Source organism: Ochotona princeps, chromosome 29 (assembly GCF_030435755.1).
Source record: "Ochotona princeps isolate mOchPri1 chromosome 29, mOchPri1.hap1, whole genome shotgun sequence".
NCBI classification, from domain to species: Eukaryota; Metazoa; Chordata; class Mammalia; order Lagomorpha; family Ochotonidae; genus Ochotona; species Ochotona princeps.
In genome coordinates this window covers 1,394,365-1,413,620 of record NC_080860.1, presented here as the reverse complement: position 1 = coordinate 1,413,620, position 19,256 = coordinate 1,394,365, and the positions used below count along the sequence as shown (strand labels likewise).

At 63.8% G+C, this 19,256-nt stretch overlaps 1 protein-coding gene across 1 annotated transcript; it reads right to left on the bottom strand.

Annotated features, from left to right (window-relative positions):
* Positions 1-731: 731 nt before the first annotated feature.
* SLC15A4 (solute carrier family 15 member 4) lies at positions 732-18,791 on the bottom strand. Its single transcript, XM_058656633.1, has 8 exons — positions 18,205-18,791; positions 13,268-13,563; positions 11,692-11,860; positions 11,343-11,420; positions 10,746-10,914; positions 4,788-4,943; positions 3,958-4,116; positions 732-1,200 (listed from the first exon to the last, which is right to left on the bottom strand). Exons 1-8 carry the CDS (start codon positions 18,757-18,759, stop codon positions 1,052-1,054), a joined length of 1,731 nt encoding a protein of 576 aa, XP_058512616.1. The 5' UTR covers positions 18,760-18,791; the 3' UTR covers positions 732-1,051.
* Between the last annotated feature and the right edge of the window lie 465 nt (positions 18,792-19,256).

Genomic DNA, 19,256 nt, shown 5'->3' with positions numbered 1-19,256 from the left:
GGGACCAAGCTGACCAGAGGCAGGGTGTGGCAAGGGCTGAACGTGGCCAAAGAGAAAGCAGCTGGCCAGGGGGACAGACGGCAAATGCAGAGGACAAGGCTGGGTGCCAGTGGCACACACTGGCTTTCAGACTGGGTGCTGGGGGCAGGTACCCACTGCTGCAGCTCCGACTGCCAGGAGCGACTGCTTCAGGCCCTCCTCGGGCGCCAGCTGGGGGTCCCAGCTCCTTGCAGCCCCCTGCTAATGCACATCCTGAAGCAGCCCACGCTAATCCACCAGAAAACCTGACCAAGTCGCTCACTACTGGAAATGGACGCCCGTTGTCTCCAGCTGTGAACATTCACGGTCGACCGTGGGCAACCCAAACAACGAGTCCACGTGACTTAGGAGTGAGATGCTTTTATAAAGTTATTCCAAAAACACAGCAACAAACACAGTAGTCCAGTTAAACTCAGAACCCAGAGACAAGCAAATCCACAAAACCCGGCTTGAGTCCACAGCTGCTGTCAGCCATTGTGGGGGCACCGACCCCACCCTCCACGATGGCCAGCCTCTGGTCTCCGCATGGTGTGGGACACCTGGGAGGCGTCCAGTCCAAGCCTGGGCAGCCTCCAGCGGTGCCCGTCACGTGCTCCTCCTTGAAAACCAACATGTGCCCCACGGGCAGGCAGCACCGCCATGGCAGACCCGGCCACGGCTGACACAGCCACTGTAGACATGGCATGGCCCACACCTGCGATGCCAGGTGTGTGGCTGGCATGGGAACTGTGGGTACGCCTGTGGGAGCTCCTGGCAGTGTTGACCCCACAGTGCTCCGCCTCCATGACCACGAATGCTCACCGCAAGCAGAGACTGGAAGACACAGGGCGCTCTCAGGCCGTGCGGTCTCCATCGGGGCTTGGGCAGCAGAATCATGGCCACAGGCTCGGCCACACACAGCCCCCCGGGAGCCTGGGGCTGAGGCGCGTCCCCCACGGGTGCAGGCAGAGGCCTGCCGGCTTGTCAGGACATCCCCAGTCCGTCCCTGCACAGCCACGGTCCGGAGGTGGCGTCAGGCCCTGGCGCTGGCAGCCACGCCGTTGGCCCTGGCTCGCTGGCGGTCGTACCTCACAGACACGACGAGGAAGAGCAGCAGGGTGGCGCCCTGGACGGCGGCCAGCAGGAAGAAGTAGTAGTTCAAGTGGCAGCCGTTGATGTTGCCTGCAGGGAGGGAGAGCAGGCACCTCGACACCACCGCCCATACACGCCAGGCCATGCCCAGTGGGGCGCTTGGGGAGAGGCCTGCAGCCAGCCCGGGGGGGCCGGCGGGGGTGGCCAGGAGACACCCACCACCCAGCAGCAGCCGGCACCAGGGAGAAGTGGCAAGAGGCAGGAACGGTGTGAACAGCAACAGGCACGGAGTGGCCGACGCAGGAAGCGGCAGTGGGCAGCCCTGACTCGGCCCCGAGCTGCTCCCCCCACACGGGACTCGGGAAGGGGTCAGTGCTACACACTGGCTCTCAGGCCAAGGCCAAGGCCAAGCCAGGGTGCTGGGGCACCACTCCCACAGTGAACCACTCCCACTGAAGCTCAAAGCCACAGGCCCAGCCAGGTCCCTGCAGACACCTCTGGGAGGTAACACCGTGAGTGCCCATCAGGACAAGGCATGCTACCCCGAGTGTGGTACCCAGAGATGCAGCCTGTGCCCCACGCTTTCACAGAAGCCAGAGAGCCATGCCCATGCGCGCCACACCGGCACACCCATGGCAGCACCGCTGGCTGTGGCACAGACACACACCGCAGCACGCTCACACGGACAGTGCACACCTTGCGTGACGCACACGAATGCTGAGGGCCAGGCTGTGGTCACAGCAGAGCAACAGATGGGTGGGCACCCCAGGGTGTCCGCCTAGTGTGGGTAAGATTAACTAGGAGACGGGAGGAAGGCTCTGGAAGCCTGGGGAGGTCTCACAGCCACGAGAGCCCCACCCCATGCTGGATCCCGACGCTGCGTGGCAGGCGCGTGGTTCCCATCTAGAGGCAAACAATGACAGGGAGGGGCCGCCAGGCAGCTGGGGGGAGCGACGGGGGTGAGCGGCAAGCTGCTGCTCCAGGACGCCATCCCAGCACCCCGGCTGACACAGGACAGGTGTGGCCACTTCCAGGTGAGGGCAAGGGTGTTGCTCTATTCTGAAGTCTCCCAGATCCGGCCTCCTGGGAACTCTGCCTAACATTGTGGCCTCTGTTCCCCTTGCAAGGCCAGTGGCTGCCCCAGAGCTGCCCAGCCTCTCTCAGGGTGTATGCAGTCTCTGATATGCGGCAGGCACTAGGACAGATCCTACAGGTCCTCAGGACTGGGGGTGCGGGTTGTAGACGGTGGGTTAGCGGGAGAGGGCCAAGGACCAGGGCAGGGCTGAGGGCCAGGGCAGGGCTGAGGACCAGGGTGGGGCTGAGGGCCAGGGTGGGGCTGAGGGCCAGGGCTGAGGACCAGGGTGAGGCTTAGAACCAGGGCTGAGGACCAGGGCGGGGCTGAGGACCAGGGTGGGAGCTGAGGGCCAGGGCGGGGCTGAGGGCCAGGGTGGGGCTGAGGGCCAGGGTGGGAGCTGAGGGCCAGGGTGGGAGCTGAGGACCAGGGTGGGAGCTGAGGGCCAGGGCGGGGCTGAGGACCAGGGCAGGGCTGAGGGCCAGGGCTGAGGACCAGGGCAGGGCTGAGGGCCAGGGCTGAGGACCAGGGTGGGAGCTGAGGACCAGGGCTGAGGACCAGGGCGGGGCTGAGGACCAGGGTGGGAGCTGAGGGCCAGGGTGGGGCTGAGGACCAGGGCAGGGCTGAGGACCAGGGTGGGAGCTGAGGGCCAGGGTGGGAGCTGAGGGCCAGGGTGGGAGCTGAGGGCCAGGGCAGGGCTGAGGACCAGGGCAGGGCTGAGGGCCAGGGCTGAGGACCAGGGCAGGGCTGAGGGCCAGGGCTGAGGACCAGGGCGGGGCTGAGGACCAGGGCAGGGCTGAGGGCCAGGGCTGAGGGCCAGGGCAGGGCTGAGGGCCAGGGTGGGAGCTGAGGGCCAGGGCGGGGCTGAGGACGGGCAGTGGTGGGGGGCGGGGATGTGCTGAGGACCAGGACAAGGGCTGACTGTAGAATTCTGCAGATGGTATGGAAGGCACGGACCCCTCACCACAACCTCGCGGTATCCAGCACCAAAAGCAGCCAGTGAAAACTGAACCAGAGCAAACGCGGCACTGCAGCACGCCCCCTGCCAGCCTGCGGCCTCTGCCCCTGGCCTGGGTAACGCCCACTGTGCAGGGAAAGCCCTGAGCCCCCAGGTAGCACCCTGGCGCTGTCTGATCGGCCCTGTGAGGAGCAAGGAGCTACACGAAGCGGGCTGTGACGCGGAGCTCATCCACCGCACAGATGAGCAGGGTCCAGAGCAGGGGTGAGCTCACAAGGCGGGCAGGAGGGCCAGCGCAGGGGTGAGACACGGCAGGACTGCGAGCACACAGCAAGTGACACGATCCGTGGAGGAGGCCAGCGTAGGGCGGCACACCTGAGGCTGGCCCGCAACACCCTCCCCGCACCCGGGCCTCCTCCAGAGGCTGGCCCGCAACACCCTCCCCACACCCGGGCCTCCTCCAGAGGCTGGCCCGCCACACCCTCCCCGCACCCGGGCCTCCTCCAGAGGCTGGCCCGCCACACCCTCCCCGCACCCGGGCCTCCTCCAGAGGCTGGCCCGCCACACCCTCCCCGCACCCGGGCCTCCTCCAGAGGCTGGCCCGCCACACCCTCCCCGCACCCGGGCCTCCTCCAGAGGCTGGCCCGCAACACCCTCCCCGCACCCGGGCCTCCTCCAGAGGCTGGCCCGCAACACCCTCCCCGCACCCAGGCCTCCTCCAGGCCAGCGTAGGGCGGCACACCTGAGGCTGGCCCGCAACACCCTCCCCGCACCCGGGCCTCCTCCAGGCCGGGCTCGCCCAGGCTGCAGCTCTTACCAAAGTCCGTGTGGCTGCTCATCCACCCGATGGCCTTGATGGACACAAGCGCCAGCAGCCCTGAGCCCACGAAGGAGCCCACGCCAGAGAAGAAGAAGAAGAGGCCCATGATGGCGCTCTGCATGGACTTGGGGGCGGCCGAGTAGGCGAACTCGAGCCCTGTGGAGAGGAGGTGCGATGTGGAGGAGCACCCCAGGACACACAGGGCACCAGGGACACGTGGGGCACCACGGACGTGCCTGCTGCCCCCCCACACACCAGCAAGGAGCCGGGAGGAGCGCTGGCCCCTGCCTGCCTGGGGATGGCAGGAAAAACTACTCTCCTGACAGCACAGCCCCCAGGCGGCAGGAAGCCAACACTGGACGTCAGAGTTCGGGCCCTGTTCCTCTGGAGTCGGCCAATGCAACGCTCTCTTACACTCTTCAGCCACCAGGCATGGGACAGACTGCAGGCCGTGAGGGGGCAGACACAGGGCACTGCAGTCCATCACAGCAGCTGGCTCTGCAGGGTGCTCAGGGCACTGCGCGCTCTGCCCACCCTGCGGTACGGCCACGAGAAGACGTCCCCAGGACCTTCCGCTGCCTTCACGTGACCCCGCCCCAACAGCCCGAGCCTGGCTGCTGGCGAGCCACTGCAGGGCCATGCTCTGTGCCCTCACCCATGGCACGTCTGGGGCAGTTACTGAGCTCCAAACATTTGCGGGAATTTTGTGCTTGTATCGAGAATGAACCTCAAGCCACAGAAGGTGAACGCCACCAAAGGGCCCTGCCCCTGCGGCCCAGCGGATCCCCGGACACTCGGCCACCAAGGCCGCGGCTCCACAGCCTCACCTGCTATGCTGGCGAAGATTTCGCTGACCCCAATGAGCACGTACTGGGGCACCTGCCACCAGATGGGCAGGTCCGCCGCGTGGTACACCACGTTGCCGATGGTCTGGTTGATGGTTCTCTCCCTGACCAGCTCCAGTCTCTTACTTTCTAGAATCCCTGGAAGCCAGAAGTCGGTCAGCACGTTACAGTCCCCCTGCAGCTCAGCTAAGACAACAGCTACTCCAAGATGCTTCTGGTGCAGTGAGAACCACAGCAAAGAGGGGGTGCCCCCACGACTGCGCTCGGCACCCCAAGAACGGAGGGCAGGCTGTGGGACCGCAGCTTGCCACGGGGTCTCACAGCCCACCAGCACGGGGAATGAGGGTGGGCGCTGTCTTATCTGACGCTCACCACATCACCGTGTGGGCGCATTTCTTAGCCATACTGTCACGACAAGCACACAGGGGTGGGGCACTCCTCTGCCACAGCGCCAGCTGACCCCACCCACGGAGGCCCTCCAGGCCATCCGTTCATGTCTACTTTCCCTGAGAGGCAGAGAGGCAGAGAAACACAGAGGCCTCCCCAAATGCACAACAGCCAGGCAGGGCGGGCCAGGCCAGAAGCAGGGAGCTGGGGACCACCATGTGTACTGGTCTCCCACCATGTGGTGGTCTCCCCCACCATGGGTACTGGTCTCCCACCATGTGTACTGGTCTCCCACCATGTGGTGGTCTCCCACCATGTGTACTGGTCTCCCACCATGTGTACTGGTCTTCCACCATGTGATAGTCTCCCCCACCATGTGTACTGGTCTCCCACCATGTGGTGGTCTCCCACCATGTATACTGGTCTCCCACCATGTATACTGGTCTCCCACCATGTGATAGTCTCCCCCACCATGTGTACTGGTCTCCCACCATGTGTACTGGTCTCTCACCATGTACTGGTCTCTCCCACCATGTGATGGTCTCCCCCACCATGTGTACTGGTCTCCCACCATGTGGTGGTCTCCCACTATGTGGTGGTCTCTCTCCCACCATGTACTGGTCTCCCACCATGTGATGGTCTCCCCCACCATGTGGTGGTCTCCCATCATGTGTACTGGTCTCCCACCATGTGTACTGGTCTCCCACCATGTGGTGGTCTCCCACCATGTACTGGTCTCCCACCATGTGATGGTCTCCCCCACCATGTGTACTGGTCTCCCACCATGTGGTGGTCTCCCACCATGTGGTGGTCTCCCACCATGTACTGGTCTCCCACCATGTGTACTGGTCTCCCCCACCATGTGTACTGGTCTCCCCCACCATGTGGCGGTCTCCCACCATGTATACTGGTCTCCCACGTGACAGCAGAGACCCACTAACTGAGCCATGCCTGCTGCCGCCGAGAGTGCGCACCAGGCAGGAAGTCGGCGTTGGGCAGAGTCGAGGATGAAACCCAGGCTCTATGACCCAGCAGGTGGCCCACGCAGCAGCTCGGCCCCTGGGACAAGATGCCCACGTCTAGAACGTGTGCTGAAGAGGACAAAAGGACCCACGGATGCGGTGCATGCAGTCACGCTCACCCCCACGTGTGAGCACCCATGGGCCCGAGCATGAAGAAGGGCCAGGACCTACCAGCGGGGACACAGCACGGCAACGCCTGTCTAGCCGCCCTCAGCTGAGATGTGCAGGCAGACCAGGCTGGGGAGACTGCAGTCAAAGCACGCTCACCGAGAGCAGACACGCATAGCAATCCTTGAGAGACCGCAGCCACCCCCGCAGTGGGCCCCGCCCCCACGCCCCGACTCCCCAGCTTCCTTCCCACAGACTGCCCACACCCTAGGATGTGCTGGACCCGTCTGGCTGACCCCCTACCCTGTGCTGGCCCTGGGACACCATGGCTGTCCGTCACACACACGTCAAACCCTCAGAAAGCAGGATGACGTCCCAGGGAACCTCAGAAAGCCCCACGCCAGAATCAGCAAGACCCTGCCCTCTCCCACCTCCCAGCAAGCCAGACACCACAACCACATGTGGTCAGAAGTAAAAATGTCACAAAGTAAGACAGCGTCACTTGTGCACCACCAAGAAAGTCACCACCACAGGACACAACACAAGGAATGTCCACAAGACCAGCCAAAGCCGGCATCACAGGCAAACTCACAGCCAGAACGTCCTGTTTCCCAGCCGGGAGCAAAGACGCAGACGAAAACACAGAGCTTAACTCAGTGAGCGAGAAAGAACACCAGGAAACTAGACAGTGAGGTAACAGGAACCAGAATATTAACTCTTCAATCAGCAAAGAGCAATCCCAAATCAGAGTCAAAACCACAGAGCCGGGCTGACGCCTCAGTGAGACCCAAAACACACACGGCTCTGGCAAACTGCCTGCCTGCACACGTGAACACACGAACCTGGAGATGGGGAAGAAGCCAGAGTGACTTAGACTATTTTTATCTCCACTGAGTAAATCGCAAACCTCCAGAAGAGGAAAGCTTTACAAGGAACCTGAGAGAATCATGCGACAGGGGAGCAGAGGCCTCCTCGGCAGGGCAGGGGCCGCACACGCCTCAGCGAGGGGCTCAGCGGCCTCCGAGACACAGCCTCAGCCCCGGAGCACGTGGGGGCCCAGGTCCCTGCGCAGAGCTCCCCAACCCAAGGACCGGAAGGTGACAGCCACGGCAGCTTCCCCTGACATGTGAGCACGGCCCGTTCCCCCACAGCTGGCACTGAGCCAACGGGGCCTATTTTAGAAATGGCACGTGATGGTCAGGAACCCTGCACATGGAAGGCACTCGAGCAGCCGCAGGCAGTGTGTGGGGGTGTGTGTGTGTGGGTGTGTGTGAGTGTGGATATGTGTGTGGGTGTGTGTGAGTGTGGGTGTAGGTGTGTGTGAGTGTGGGTGCGTGGGTGTGTGGGGGGGTGTGTGTGAGTGTGGGTGTAGGTGTGTGTGGGTGTGAGTGTGGGTGTGAGTGTGTGAGGGTGTGGGTGTGTGTGTGAGTGTGGGTGTGTGTGAGTGTGGGTGTGAGGGTGTGGGTGTGTGGGTGTGTGTATGAGTGTGGGTGTGAGGGTGTGGGTGTGTGGGGGTGTGTGTGGGCGTGTGGGGGTGTGGGTGTGAGGGTGGGTGTGTGGGGGTGTGTGGGGGTGTGTGGGGGTGTGTGTGGGTGTGAGGGTGGGTGTGTGTGGGTGTGTGGGGTGTGTGTGTGTGTGTGTGTGAGTGTGGGTGTGAGGGTGTGGGTGTGTGGGGGGGTGTGTGGGCGTGTGGGGGTGTGGGTGTGAGTGTGGGTGTGTGGGGGTGTGTGTGGGTGTGTGTGGGTGTGTGTGTGAGTGTGGGTGTGTGAGGGTGTGGGTGTGTGGGTGTGTGTGGGTGTGTGGGGGTGTGTGGGGGTGTGTGAGGGTGTGGGTGTGGGTGTGGGTGTGAGTGTGGGTGTGGGTGTGTGGGGGGTGTGTGTGTGTGACTGTGGGTGTGTGACGGTGTGGGGGTGTGAGGGTGTGGGTGTGTGAGGGTGTGGGTGTGTGTGGGTGTGTGAGGGTGTGGGTGCGTGGGTGTGTGGGTGTGGGTGTGTGAGGGTGTGGGTGTGTGGGTGGGTGTGGGTGTGTGGGTGTGTGGGTGTGAGGGTGTGGGTGTGTGTGGGTGTGTGTGTGGGTGTGTGGGTGAGTGTGGGGGTGTGGGGGTGTGGGTGTGTGGGTGAGTGTGGGTGTGTGGGGGTGTGAGTGTGGGTGTGTGGGTGTGTGGGGGTGTGTGGGGGTGTGTGTGGGTGTGTGTGTGAGTGGGGGTGTGTGTGGGTGTGTGTGTGAGTGTGGGTGTGTGGGTGTGTGGGTGTGAGGGTGTGGGTGTGGGTGTGTGGGGATGTGTGGGGGTGTGTGTGGGTGTGTGTGGGTGTGTGGGTGTGTGGGTGTGTGGGGGTGTGTGTGTGAGTGTGGGGGTGTGGGTGTGTGGGTGTGCCTCTGAGCCTCACACACAGCTGCTTCAGCCTCATGAGTGGCCGCTCTTGCTCCGGAACCCACAGCGGCACACGGCTAGCCCCTAAGCACTCAAGGGGAGTAGGAACCACACGATGGGAGTGGCTGCCTTTCAACTCTGCCCTGCAACTGACACGCGCTTGGAAAGTCCTGCACGGAGCAGCAGAAACCCCCACGAGGGGCAGTGGGACCAAAGCAAAGAAACACCGCGAAGAAGGAAGAGAAACTGCTCCTCAGGCCCCGGCCACGCGTCTCCTGCAGTCAGGCACCTGCGTCGGGCCCTTCAGGCAAGGCGCGCTGGTGGGGCGGGGCACATCAGCAGCCCTGACACATCCCATCAGTCACTTCGTTCCTGAAGGTGACCCACGGGAGGGCCCAGACTGCTCAGTGCTCCCTGCTGGTGGGGGAAGGAGCCTGGCCGGCCTGGGCTGGGCGGGGACAGACCCTCTGACAGCCGACCCGCTGCTTCTGGCCCATGGCAGAACACAGAGGTGGCGGCTGGCACTGCGTTGACGCACAGAGGCCGATGGCCCAGGCCTGTCCTGCACAGCCAGCTCCTTCAGAACCTGAAGCCGCCAGCCCAGCTATCACGGCCCGTCGGGGTAACAGCCCGGCTCCCTGGCAGCCATCACGGCCCGTCGGGGTAACAGCCCGGCTCCCTGGCAGCCATCACGGCCCGTCGGGGTAACAGCCCGGCTCCCTGGCAGCCATCACGGCCCGTCGGGGTAACAGCCCGGCTCCCTGGTAGCCATCACGGCCCGTCGGGGTAACAGCCCGGCTCCCTGGCAGCTCCCACAAACTTGCTGAGCGGTGATTTCTTCCCATTCCTAACAAAGCCTTGACTGCTCCTAGAACAGGACCCCAACTCCAGAGAGCACCCCAGCCACCAGTGCCCCCCTCTCTGCCCAAACACGTACAGAAACCCTGGAAAGTCCCAGGTGGCCCCAAGAGAAAGCAAACAGAAAGCATCTACGAGAAAACCCAAAGACACTTCTTTCCCCTCTGGAACAGAGAAAGACCCTCCCTTGATGGCAGCCCTTTGCGGACGGGAGCACGGCCGGCCAGGGCTGGGGCATCGGACGAGCCGCCCCTCCTGACAGCCCTCACTGAACCAGCTGCGGTTCCTCCTGCCTGCCTCCCCATCACAGCTCCGCCAGGAAAACTGACTTACACAAGCAGCATCATCTGGATATGACCTCACTTCACGGTTCATCAAAGCGATTGTTGTCACCTTCCAACTACCCAGCCTGGAGGGCCAGTCCAGCCGTGCCCTAGGTCCAACACGTGCCAGGGCGGCCGGGACCGCAGCGGATGGAGCGTGGTCCCAGGGCAGCAGCGCCCTTCTCGCACACTTGGCAAGAGCCAGCCGGGGGCGTGCAGGGACTAAGTGCGAATGACGTGACTCGACTGCGTTCCAGCTCAGTCCTTTGCAAACACCAACACAGGGAATGTTGTCAAGCAGGCCGGGAAGGCCAGCCTAGCCCAGCTTCGTCAGCCCGGACGGAGAGACAATGCTCCTCAGGGAGAACCAGGAGGCAGGGCAAGGCCATCCAGGCCTCCCGTGCGGGCGGCAGGACACAAGTCCTTGGCCTTCACTCGCTGCCTCTTGGGGCGCCCTCCGGCAGGAAGCTGGTCAGAGGTGAAGCCACTGGGACTTAGCCGGGCACTGCAACACGGGACGCGATGCTCCAGGCAGTGTGCACCTGACACCCACCTAGACACGTCTCACTCCAGGTGTGGGGCCACTGTGCCCCCAAGCACACAAGCTTTGACGCAAGAACTGCTAAAGGCCTCCAGGCCTCCAGCAGCCTCAACAGGGCCCAGGCCGGGCCCAGGGTGCAGTTCCCCTCCCGGGAGCACAGCAAGCCTCCCCAGAGCACCCTGTGGCTGCCGTTCCAGCCCACAGCAGAGCCACTGCGCAGCGAGTGCGTGACCAAGCCCGGGCAGGACCCACAGCCCCAGAGCCGCGTGACCAAGCCCGGGCAGGACCCACAGCCCCAGAGCCCACCCCGTTGGCAGCGGGGCCCCTCACCAGCAGCGAAGGCGGAGCACATGACAAAGAACATGCCCACAGCGATCCTCTTGAGGGAGGAGGGCAGCAGGCCGTGCCTGCGCAGCACCGGGTCCACCAGCCGGTCCTTCAGTGGGATGAGCAGCAAGATGAGCAGGGCATCAAACATGGTGAGCCAGGCCGCCGGGAACTGCGGGACACAGAAGGGCAGGCGTCACCCGAGCTCCATGCGTGTCACGCCGCTGCACGCCCCTCACTCCCAGCTAGGGGCACACACGTGTCACTCCCAGCTGGGGGTACACGCTGTCACTACTGTTCCATGTGTGCGCCCCGCCTGCCAAGCCCACGGTACACCGCTCATTCCTCCTCCATGGTGTGCCCACCGCACACCTGTCATTCCCAGCCTGTGCCACCCTGAGGACCCCGTCTGCCAGCTGGCACTCCCACAGTCTCCAGGCAGGGACGCTCAGGACCGTGTGACAGATGTCGGCCAGCCTGGTCCACTGAACACCGGCACCAAGCAATGCCCTCCCAGGAAGGTACCCACGCGTGTCTCCGCGCCCGCTCGCCCCATGAGGCCCTGGGAGATGGCCGGCAGACAGCGTGTCAGGCGCTCACCGTGTGGTGGGCAGTGGTGATGCTGGGAATTTCTGGAATCCTCAAGTGAAGGCTCTGCAGGACATAGGTCGTCTGCATCTGGGGACGAGAGGCGGGCTCAGTGCGGCGCATCCCGCACTCGGCCAGCCCCGGCCCGGGGACACAAGGATGGCCAGGCGCCTGCTGGATCTCCAGGAGCATCCCTGCAGTCCGCTCCGACCCAGTGAGCCAGACGAGACGGGAACATGCCGCGGGAAACCAGGAGTTCTTGGCTTCTTTCTGGGAAAGGGCTTCCAGCCACCGGAAGGAGCCACCGCGTCCCGGGTTCGCGGCTGCGGGCAGCCCTGGCGGGCCGCGGGGAGGCACTCACTTGGAAGTACACTGTCCAGTAAGGAATCAGAGCCAAGAAGACAGGCACGGTCTTGACCAGAGCCTTGACGTCTTCCACGGTGTCTTCCGTGAACGGCCCTCCGTGGCACATCTTACATGAATCAAACAGACTTTGTTTAGAAGATTGTTGAAAGACTCCACTGCCTTCACTTTGGGAAACAGAACGAAGGAATTAGTTTTCTTCCACAGCCAGCAGCCCTTGATAACAAACGCGGTTTGGAGGTGGGACCCAGCTCCCTGCATTCAGCCAGCTGTCCGGCACATGCTAGCCCTGGTGGCAAGGCCAACAGGAGGAGCACCAGCCTGGGCCCTGACCCAGCGCCACTGCCGCCCCAGCAGCTGGCACACCCTGCGGCCCAGGGCACAGCAGGGGCCTGTGAGGACCCTGCAGCTGGCCAGCCTGGTGTACACACTCAGGTGCCTTTTTGGGGACGAGCCCCGCAGCTCTCAGGGGCAATCCTTCAGAAAACAGAGCCGCTTCTGCAGCCAGGTGAGACGGGGGTGGGGAGGCCTTCCTCCTGTTCAATGTGAGGACCCAGTCACCGTCAGTATGGAGGGCCCAGGCCAGAGGGACCCCAGTCACCTGGACACAGGCTCCCTAACCTAAAGCTACTGGGGCGGCAGCTGGCCACAGTACTAAGATGCCCTGCCTACCTACACTGGGGGCCCTGCTCACCCCAGCCCTGGGAGAAGGCAGGGGCTAGCTCAGGTGCTGGCCACTCCCATGGGAGACTCCTGGCTGTGGACTGGCTGACTCCTTGTGGGCATTCGTGGAGGGTTCGAGAAGGTGAGCGCTCTGAGCTTCCCTCTCCGTCAAGGCTAACAAGCATGGTTAGGGCAAGGGCTGGCATCTGCCGGGGCAACGCCAGCTTCCGGGGAGTCCCCATCGTGTCCCCAGCGGGCCAGCAGGAAGCCGGGGACACCGAGGAGAGGCTGAGCGCTGAGCCACCGCGAGGATGCCAGTGAGGACATCAGACACGCTCAAAATGGCTCCCTGGGCATAAGGACAAAAGCCCACAGAATGTTCTGGCAACCAGCGCCATCCCAGCGCCGTCCAGAAGTGGAGCTCACAGACCTCAGAGGCCACACAGCTGGCGTGAGTCTGAAGCAGCCCAGGCCCTGCTCAGTCGCCACAAACGTCCTATGGCTGGGCTACTGGAATTCGCAGAATCGCACTGTGCCACAGGAGGTACCCCAACATCGGCACGCACCTGTGGGGTCCTGCAGGGCTCCCAGATACAGCCCTGGTCCACAGGCATTAAGTGCCGGGCCCCCCAGGCCCACAGTCACCCCAGAACACCCCAGCAGTCCAGCTCCTGCCCCAGGGGAAGCAGCCCTGCTACCCTCTGGGCAGCGGCCTGCTCTCGGGGGGCAGCATGGATGTCTTCAGGCACTCAGTCACTCAGCCTGCCTCTCCCGCCCCCTGCCAGCCTCCTTCCACCCAACGCCAAGCAGCCTGGGAGAGCAAGCGCCCTGTGGAGGTGGGAGCCTGAGGCCACCCCTGCCGGCCTGCTCCCCAGCATGCCGTGTGCCCATGCTGGGAGCCGGGTACTCACCGGCTGCCCGGGCGTTCTGGCCGCCACGTCCGGGAGCAGCAGGAGTAGGTGAGGATCTTGACCATGTCCGTGAAGGCGCTGCCGTCAGGCGGCTTGGTGACGAAGACGCTCTGGCCGCACAGGAAGACCACGAGGGCCACGCCCACGCAGACCGTGGGGATCACGTAGCCTGCCACGAAGCTGACGTTCTGCTGGATGTAGGCAAAGCCACCCAGAGAAATGATCGCACCCAGGTTGATGCTCCAGTAGAACCAGTTAAAAAACCTCCGCGTGGCTTCCGGGCCTCGGTCCTTGACCTGGAACGGCAGGAGACACGGGACCCGTGAGGGAAGTCGGCAAGCGGGACTGTGCACACAGCCTGCAGACACAGGATGCATTTCTGGAGCCCCCTGGCAGAGAGCTTCCTAGGCAGGATGCCCGTGGAGGCTGGGAGCCACGCTGAGTTCCAACAGGCTTGAGCATGGCACACGGCATGGCCCAGCTGCCTGGCAATGCCCGGGACACTCAGCACCTGCTCTCTGGCCCGCAAGCTCTAGTCTCTGGGCCCGGGCAAAAGCCCGCATTTTAAGTCACTTCCATGTGACCGCCACTGATCAGTGAGGATCGGGGCCACTGCCATGGGCTGTTGGCCGTCACCGTGGGATCAGAGCAGTTCTGATTTGGACAAGGATTCCTGGAAGGCTCAGGTCACCAGCCTCAGGACACAGAGGGGACACGGCAATATGCCGGCTCAGACCCGTCCACAGCCGGGCACACTCGGGTCCCTGGCATGCAGGCCCCTCTGCGCTGGTGCGTCTGAACAGACCCAGGGCCAACGGAGGGCCTTGTGGGCCTCGGGTGGGCTCCGCTTCCTGGAGCTGACAGGCTCACCACAGGCTGGTGCCTGGTCTGGCCCTGCTTATGTGACAGCTCCCACTTCAGCGGCACGTGCCCGTCATGGAGACTAGAGTCATTCACTCCAGGGACAGGCCAGGCTCCTGACCCACTGCGTGACCGGTGGTACCCGGGCCAACCTCCAGCCCTGCCATGTGACGGGCCTCCACTGTCACTTCACACAGTATTTCGAGTTCTACTTTGTGAGATCAAAGGTGTAAAACTGAGAATCGAAATTGTGTGTTGTGTGTGTTTAATGTCTAAGCACAGCCACTGTGTTGGCGAGAAACACGTGCAAACCAGCAGAGCGGCATGCCATCTCGGATGGCAGCTCAGAGCTTCAAAAAGCCACATGCTCTCCTGCCCGGTCAGCACTGGCCGCGTCCCAGCGCCAGCGCCCGTGTGAGCGACGTCCAAAACCTAGAAGCTCAACCTGGGCCCTTCCTCCGTTCCGCCAGCCGAAGGTCAAGAGGCAGCGGCCGCAGAGGAGACAGGGCCCCAAGGGCAGACAGCAGGGCTCTGCTCTGACAAGCGATCGGAAAAAGCCTTGAGCACAGAGCAGGACCAAGCACAAGCCAGACCCAGGGCCGCCAGATGCACAGCCCTCCAGCCACAGCGGCCATGCCATGCTCTCCCACAGAACCCGGGCCCCAGTGTGACGGCTAAACCCCCACCTTACAAGAGCCGGGTTCCCGTAGAAAAGCCGATTCGTGACCCAGCTGCTCCACTTCCCATCCAGCTCCCTGCCTGTGGCCTGGGAAAGCAGCTGAGGACGGCCCAAAGCCTTGGGACCCTGCACCCACGTGGGAGACCCAGAAGAGGCTCCTGGCTCCTGGCTTTGGATCATCTCAGGCTGTTGCAGCCGCAGGGAGTGAACCAGCAGCCGGAAGATTTTTCTGTATCTACCTCTCTATAAATCTGATCTGCTTTTCCAGTTAAAAATAAATCTTTTTTTAAAATCTCCACAACACACAAAACACGAACACCTGACCAGCCCAGCAGAGCCCTGCCCCCTCCTGCCCGTCACACGGGAAGCTGGCCGCTACGAGCTAGTGAGCTGGGCAGGGCTTGGGCAGCCCTGCAGCCCCACTGCATGGACACCTGTCCTGCCAGGGAGGCTTGGCCTGACTCGGCAGCAAAAGCCCCCAGAACCGGCCCCAGGAGGCCAAGCCAGCACGGCACCCTGTAGAGCGAGTCAGGCAGGCAGCTTAAAACTCCCAAGTGGGAAACACTGCACCCTTGTCCCCTTGGCACGTGGGGCAAAGTTTTCTCCTTGGGATCTGTTCTGAAGGCTCAACCCCAGTCCAGAACAGACACAACTGTGACACAGGGGCCATGCTGGGCAACGCTCAGGGCTGACCCCGCACTGGGCTCCCGCACCGGGCAGCTCCGACGGGCCCTGCTCAGCCTGGCGAGACGCCAGCGTAAAGAAGACCCTCAAAGGACAGATTTCCTCGAGTGACAAGCATGCCAGCCAAGGAAACCCACTTTCCCCCAAAGGCTTCCTGGCCAAGCTGCCACGCACCGCTCCCTCAGGTCAGCACTGCGGTCCACACCCTGGCCACCCCGGCCCCATCACTCCCACGTCTCCACGCAGGAACAGATGGAGAAATGCTGGGAGGGCTCCTGGCTGGGTTGCCAGGACCGCCCCCCACCGCGTGGAGATTCTCCATGGAGTTTTACTCATTCTTCCACTGACCCACAGTCCCTCACTTGTCATTAAAAAAAAAAATCCCAAACTTACGCAAAAGGCCAAATTTTAAAAAGCGGGGCCGGGGCACATCTACACTTATCTCTTTGTCAGCAAATAAACTACTTCCAGCTGAACTACTGCAAAAAGACTGCACTCCACCCAGCACCCAGTTACCAACCTTCTAAATGCCAGGCTCTCCCTCCCTGGGGCCACCACACTGCACTGAGGTTCAGAGCCCAGCCATCCGCAGCAGCTAGAAACACAGCAGGGCCCGCCTCAAAGCACCCAGCAGGCAGCGCGGACCATGCAGGCACAGCCCACTTGACCAGGAGGCAATACCCTACTCAGGACCAGGCCCACGGCTGCACTCTCTCCCCACGCTCCGCCGCCTCCTCTGTTGTCAGAAAGACTGGCAGGTGAGCAGGCCTGGGGCCAGGCTGGCCGCACCTGCACGCAAGGCTCAGCTGGGCCAGTGAAGGGGACAGACGTTGGTCAACCCACACACTGGGGGCAGGACCTGCTCTTTGAAGGATGGACAAGGGCTGGCTCCCCGTCCTGGACCTTCGCTGCTGGTCAGACAGCCAAGGCACCCGAGAGCAAAGCCATGAGGCCCGGCCTTGAGGAGCCACGCGTAGATCATCACAGGATGTGTCCACACCCAGCACACAGCAAGAAGCCCGAGCTGGGTAAAAGCATGACCACGTGACCACTCCATCCACGCCTCCACCAGCTCCTCTAGTGGACAGTCCATCCACGCCTCCACCAGCTCCTCTAGTGGACAGTCCATCCACGCCTCCACCAGCTCCTCTAGTGGACAGTCCATCCACACCTCCACCAGCTCCTCTAGTGGACAGCCCATCCACGCCTCCACCAGCTCCTCTAGTGGACAGTCCATCCACACCTCCACCAGCTCCTCTAGTGGACAGTCCATCCACACCTCCACCAGCTCCTCTAGCCGACTCCTGGGGTACTAACGTGCTCCAGCCGACACATGGTGCATCAGAACACACCACAACATTCACCACAAAACTGCCATTTCTCCGTTCATCACAAGGTGTTTCCTGGGCCATGTGTGTTAAGATGCAGACAACAATGCCGGCCTCACTGAGGGGTGCCGCCTTGTGCCCAGCTGCTCTGCTCCCAATCCTGCCACCTGTTGCAGCCTGTGAAGGCAATAGACAATGGCCAGAGTGCTTCAGTCCCTGTACCCATGTGGTAGACCCAGATGAGATGCTCTGCCCTGTCCCAGTCCTGGCCACTGAGGCCACCCGGGAATTGAACCAGCAGATGGAAGATCAAGGTCTCTCTATGTACCGCCACCTTTCACACAAGCAATCTTTCTCTGACGTGGGCTGCCCAGCCTCTGGGTCCCATCTGTACAAGAGGCAGTGGACGGGGGATCTGCACAGGGACTTCAGGCGACCAGGACAGGGATTCCAAGGGAGTCGTGTGGAGGGCAGCACCCCAGAAGCCACCCTCTCCAGGTTCACACGTCATGAACTTGCCAAGCGCTCCCTTCCCTGCACGCCCTGGGCCCCACGGCCATCCACGGCAGAAAGCCACGGCTCCCACACGGCCCACGCTAATGCTCCGGAGCGCCTGGTGCCCTGTGCAGGGCAGGGGCGACACCGCGGGCTGGGCCGCCCCGCCTCCCCCAGCTTCTCAGTTCCTGTGTGGCAGCCGGGCGGGGCTGCGTCCCACAAAGGCTCTATTTACTGTGAGAGGCATCCTGGTACTGCTCAGGGCACTCTCCTCGTTTGCAGCCACTTAGAAACCAGAAACGCGACTGGCCTGCCGGACGGCACAAGGGCAGCCCCAGCCCTGCTCCAGCCGGACACCGCCGGGGCTCCACCCTGCTGCCCTCACTGCCCACGGCCACGGAAGGGATCCCCGGTGCCCTGGGAGGCCCTCGTCTCCTGCTGGCTGTGTTGGTGCAGACGCACGGGCTGACACTGCCCTTGAGGCCTCTCCTCTGGCCTTCCCTGTCAACCTCAGCCCTGAATGTGGTCGCTGCAGCGCTGGGAAGGACCCACTGCCAGCTGTCATCCCCTGGGCCCCAGGCAGACGGAGGGCAGCCGGTCCCTTCTGGAAGCCAGGAGGCCATCACTCCACTTGCGGGCCCCACCCACCCCACCCCTGGAAGGGTCATTTTCCAGCTCCCATGAAGCCTGCCCCGAACGGCTGGGTGTTCCAGCTCTCCCCGGGCCGGGCCTCCCCCTCCCTCTCCCTCAGGTCCAGTCCTGGGGACCTCTGACAGGTGCAGGGTGGGTGGGCGGGCATGCAGCTGGGCGGGAGTGGCCTCCTGCTCTCTCCGACCCCCGTGCAGGGCCCCGGCAGAGGCAGGTGCCAAGTGGCAGGGCGCGCAGCTCACCTGGTCGGCGCCGAACGGCGTGATGTTGGCTTTGACCGTGGCCACGCCCAGGCCCACAAGCGCCAGCCCCGCGAAGGTGGCGGGCGCGCAGCGGCGCGTGGCGGCGTCGGCGCAGGCGGCCCCGCGGCCGTGGGTCCCGGGCGCAGAGCAGTTGCGCAGGAGCGCGGGGCGCGGGGCCCCGCAGAGCGCGCCGCGCGTGGCCGGCGCGGCCAGCAGCGGGAAGACCAGCATGCCCAGCAGGTAGAGCGCCAGGCTGAGCAGGATGGCGCGCGCCCGGCCGAGCCGCGCGTCCGCCAGCCAGCCGCCGAAGGGCGAGCCCAGGTAGGTGAGGCCCATGAAGAGCAGCAGCGCCTGGCTGGCCTGCGCGCCCTCCCAGTCGAACGGCGTCCCGTTGAGGAACAGCACCAGGTTGGCCGTGACCCCGTAGAAGGCGGCGCGCTCCAGCAGCTCGGCCAGCAGCACGGCCCCGCACGCCGCGCGCCGCCCCGCGAACGCCCCGGCCGCCGCCGCCCGCCGCGCGCCCAGCAGCGGCGTCCGCTCCGCCTCGTCCTCCATGCCGCCGCCGCCGGCTCCCCGGAAGACGCCGAGGCTGCTGCCCCGCCGCCGCCCTTCTCGCGAGACCGCCCGGCCTCGCCGGCTCTTCCGGCCCCGCCCCGTGGCCATCCGTGCGCCCGGTCCACCGAGCGCGGGCCGCGCCGGGCGGTGTCGCCCGCGCCCTTGGCCGTGGCCGTGGCCGCCCGCGCCCTTTGCGCCCTGGGCCTGGGCCGGCTCACGCGTGGCTTGGGGACCCGGAGCCCCAGAAGCAGTGGTGTCCGGGTCAACAGCGGAGGAGGCAGTGCCTTTTCTCTGGCCTTCTTTAACAGGTTTATCATTTGAAAGGTACTCACCTTTCACCTTGCAAATGGCTGCAGCCGGACAGGAGCCTCCTCCAGGTCTCCCAGCAGGCTGCAGGGGCCTAAGAACTTGGGCCATCTTTGGCTGGTTTCCCGGCGCGTGAGCAGGGAGCTGGATGTGAAGTGGAGCAGCCATGACACAAACGCGCACCCCAAAGG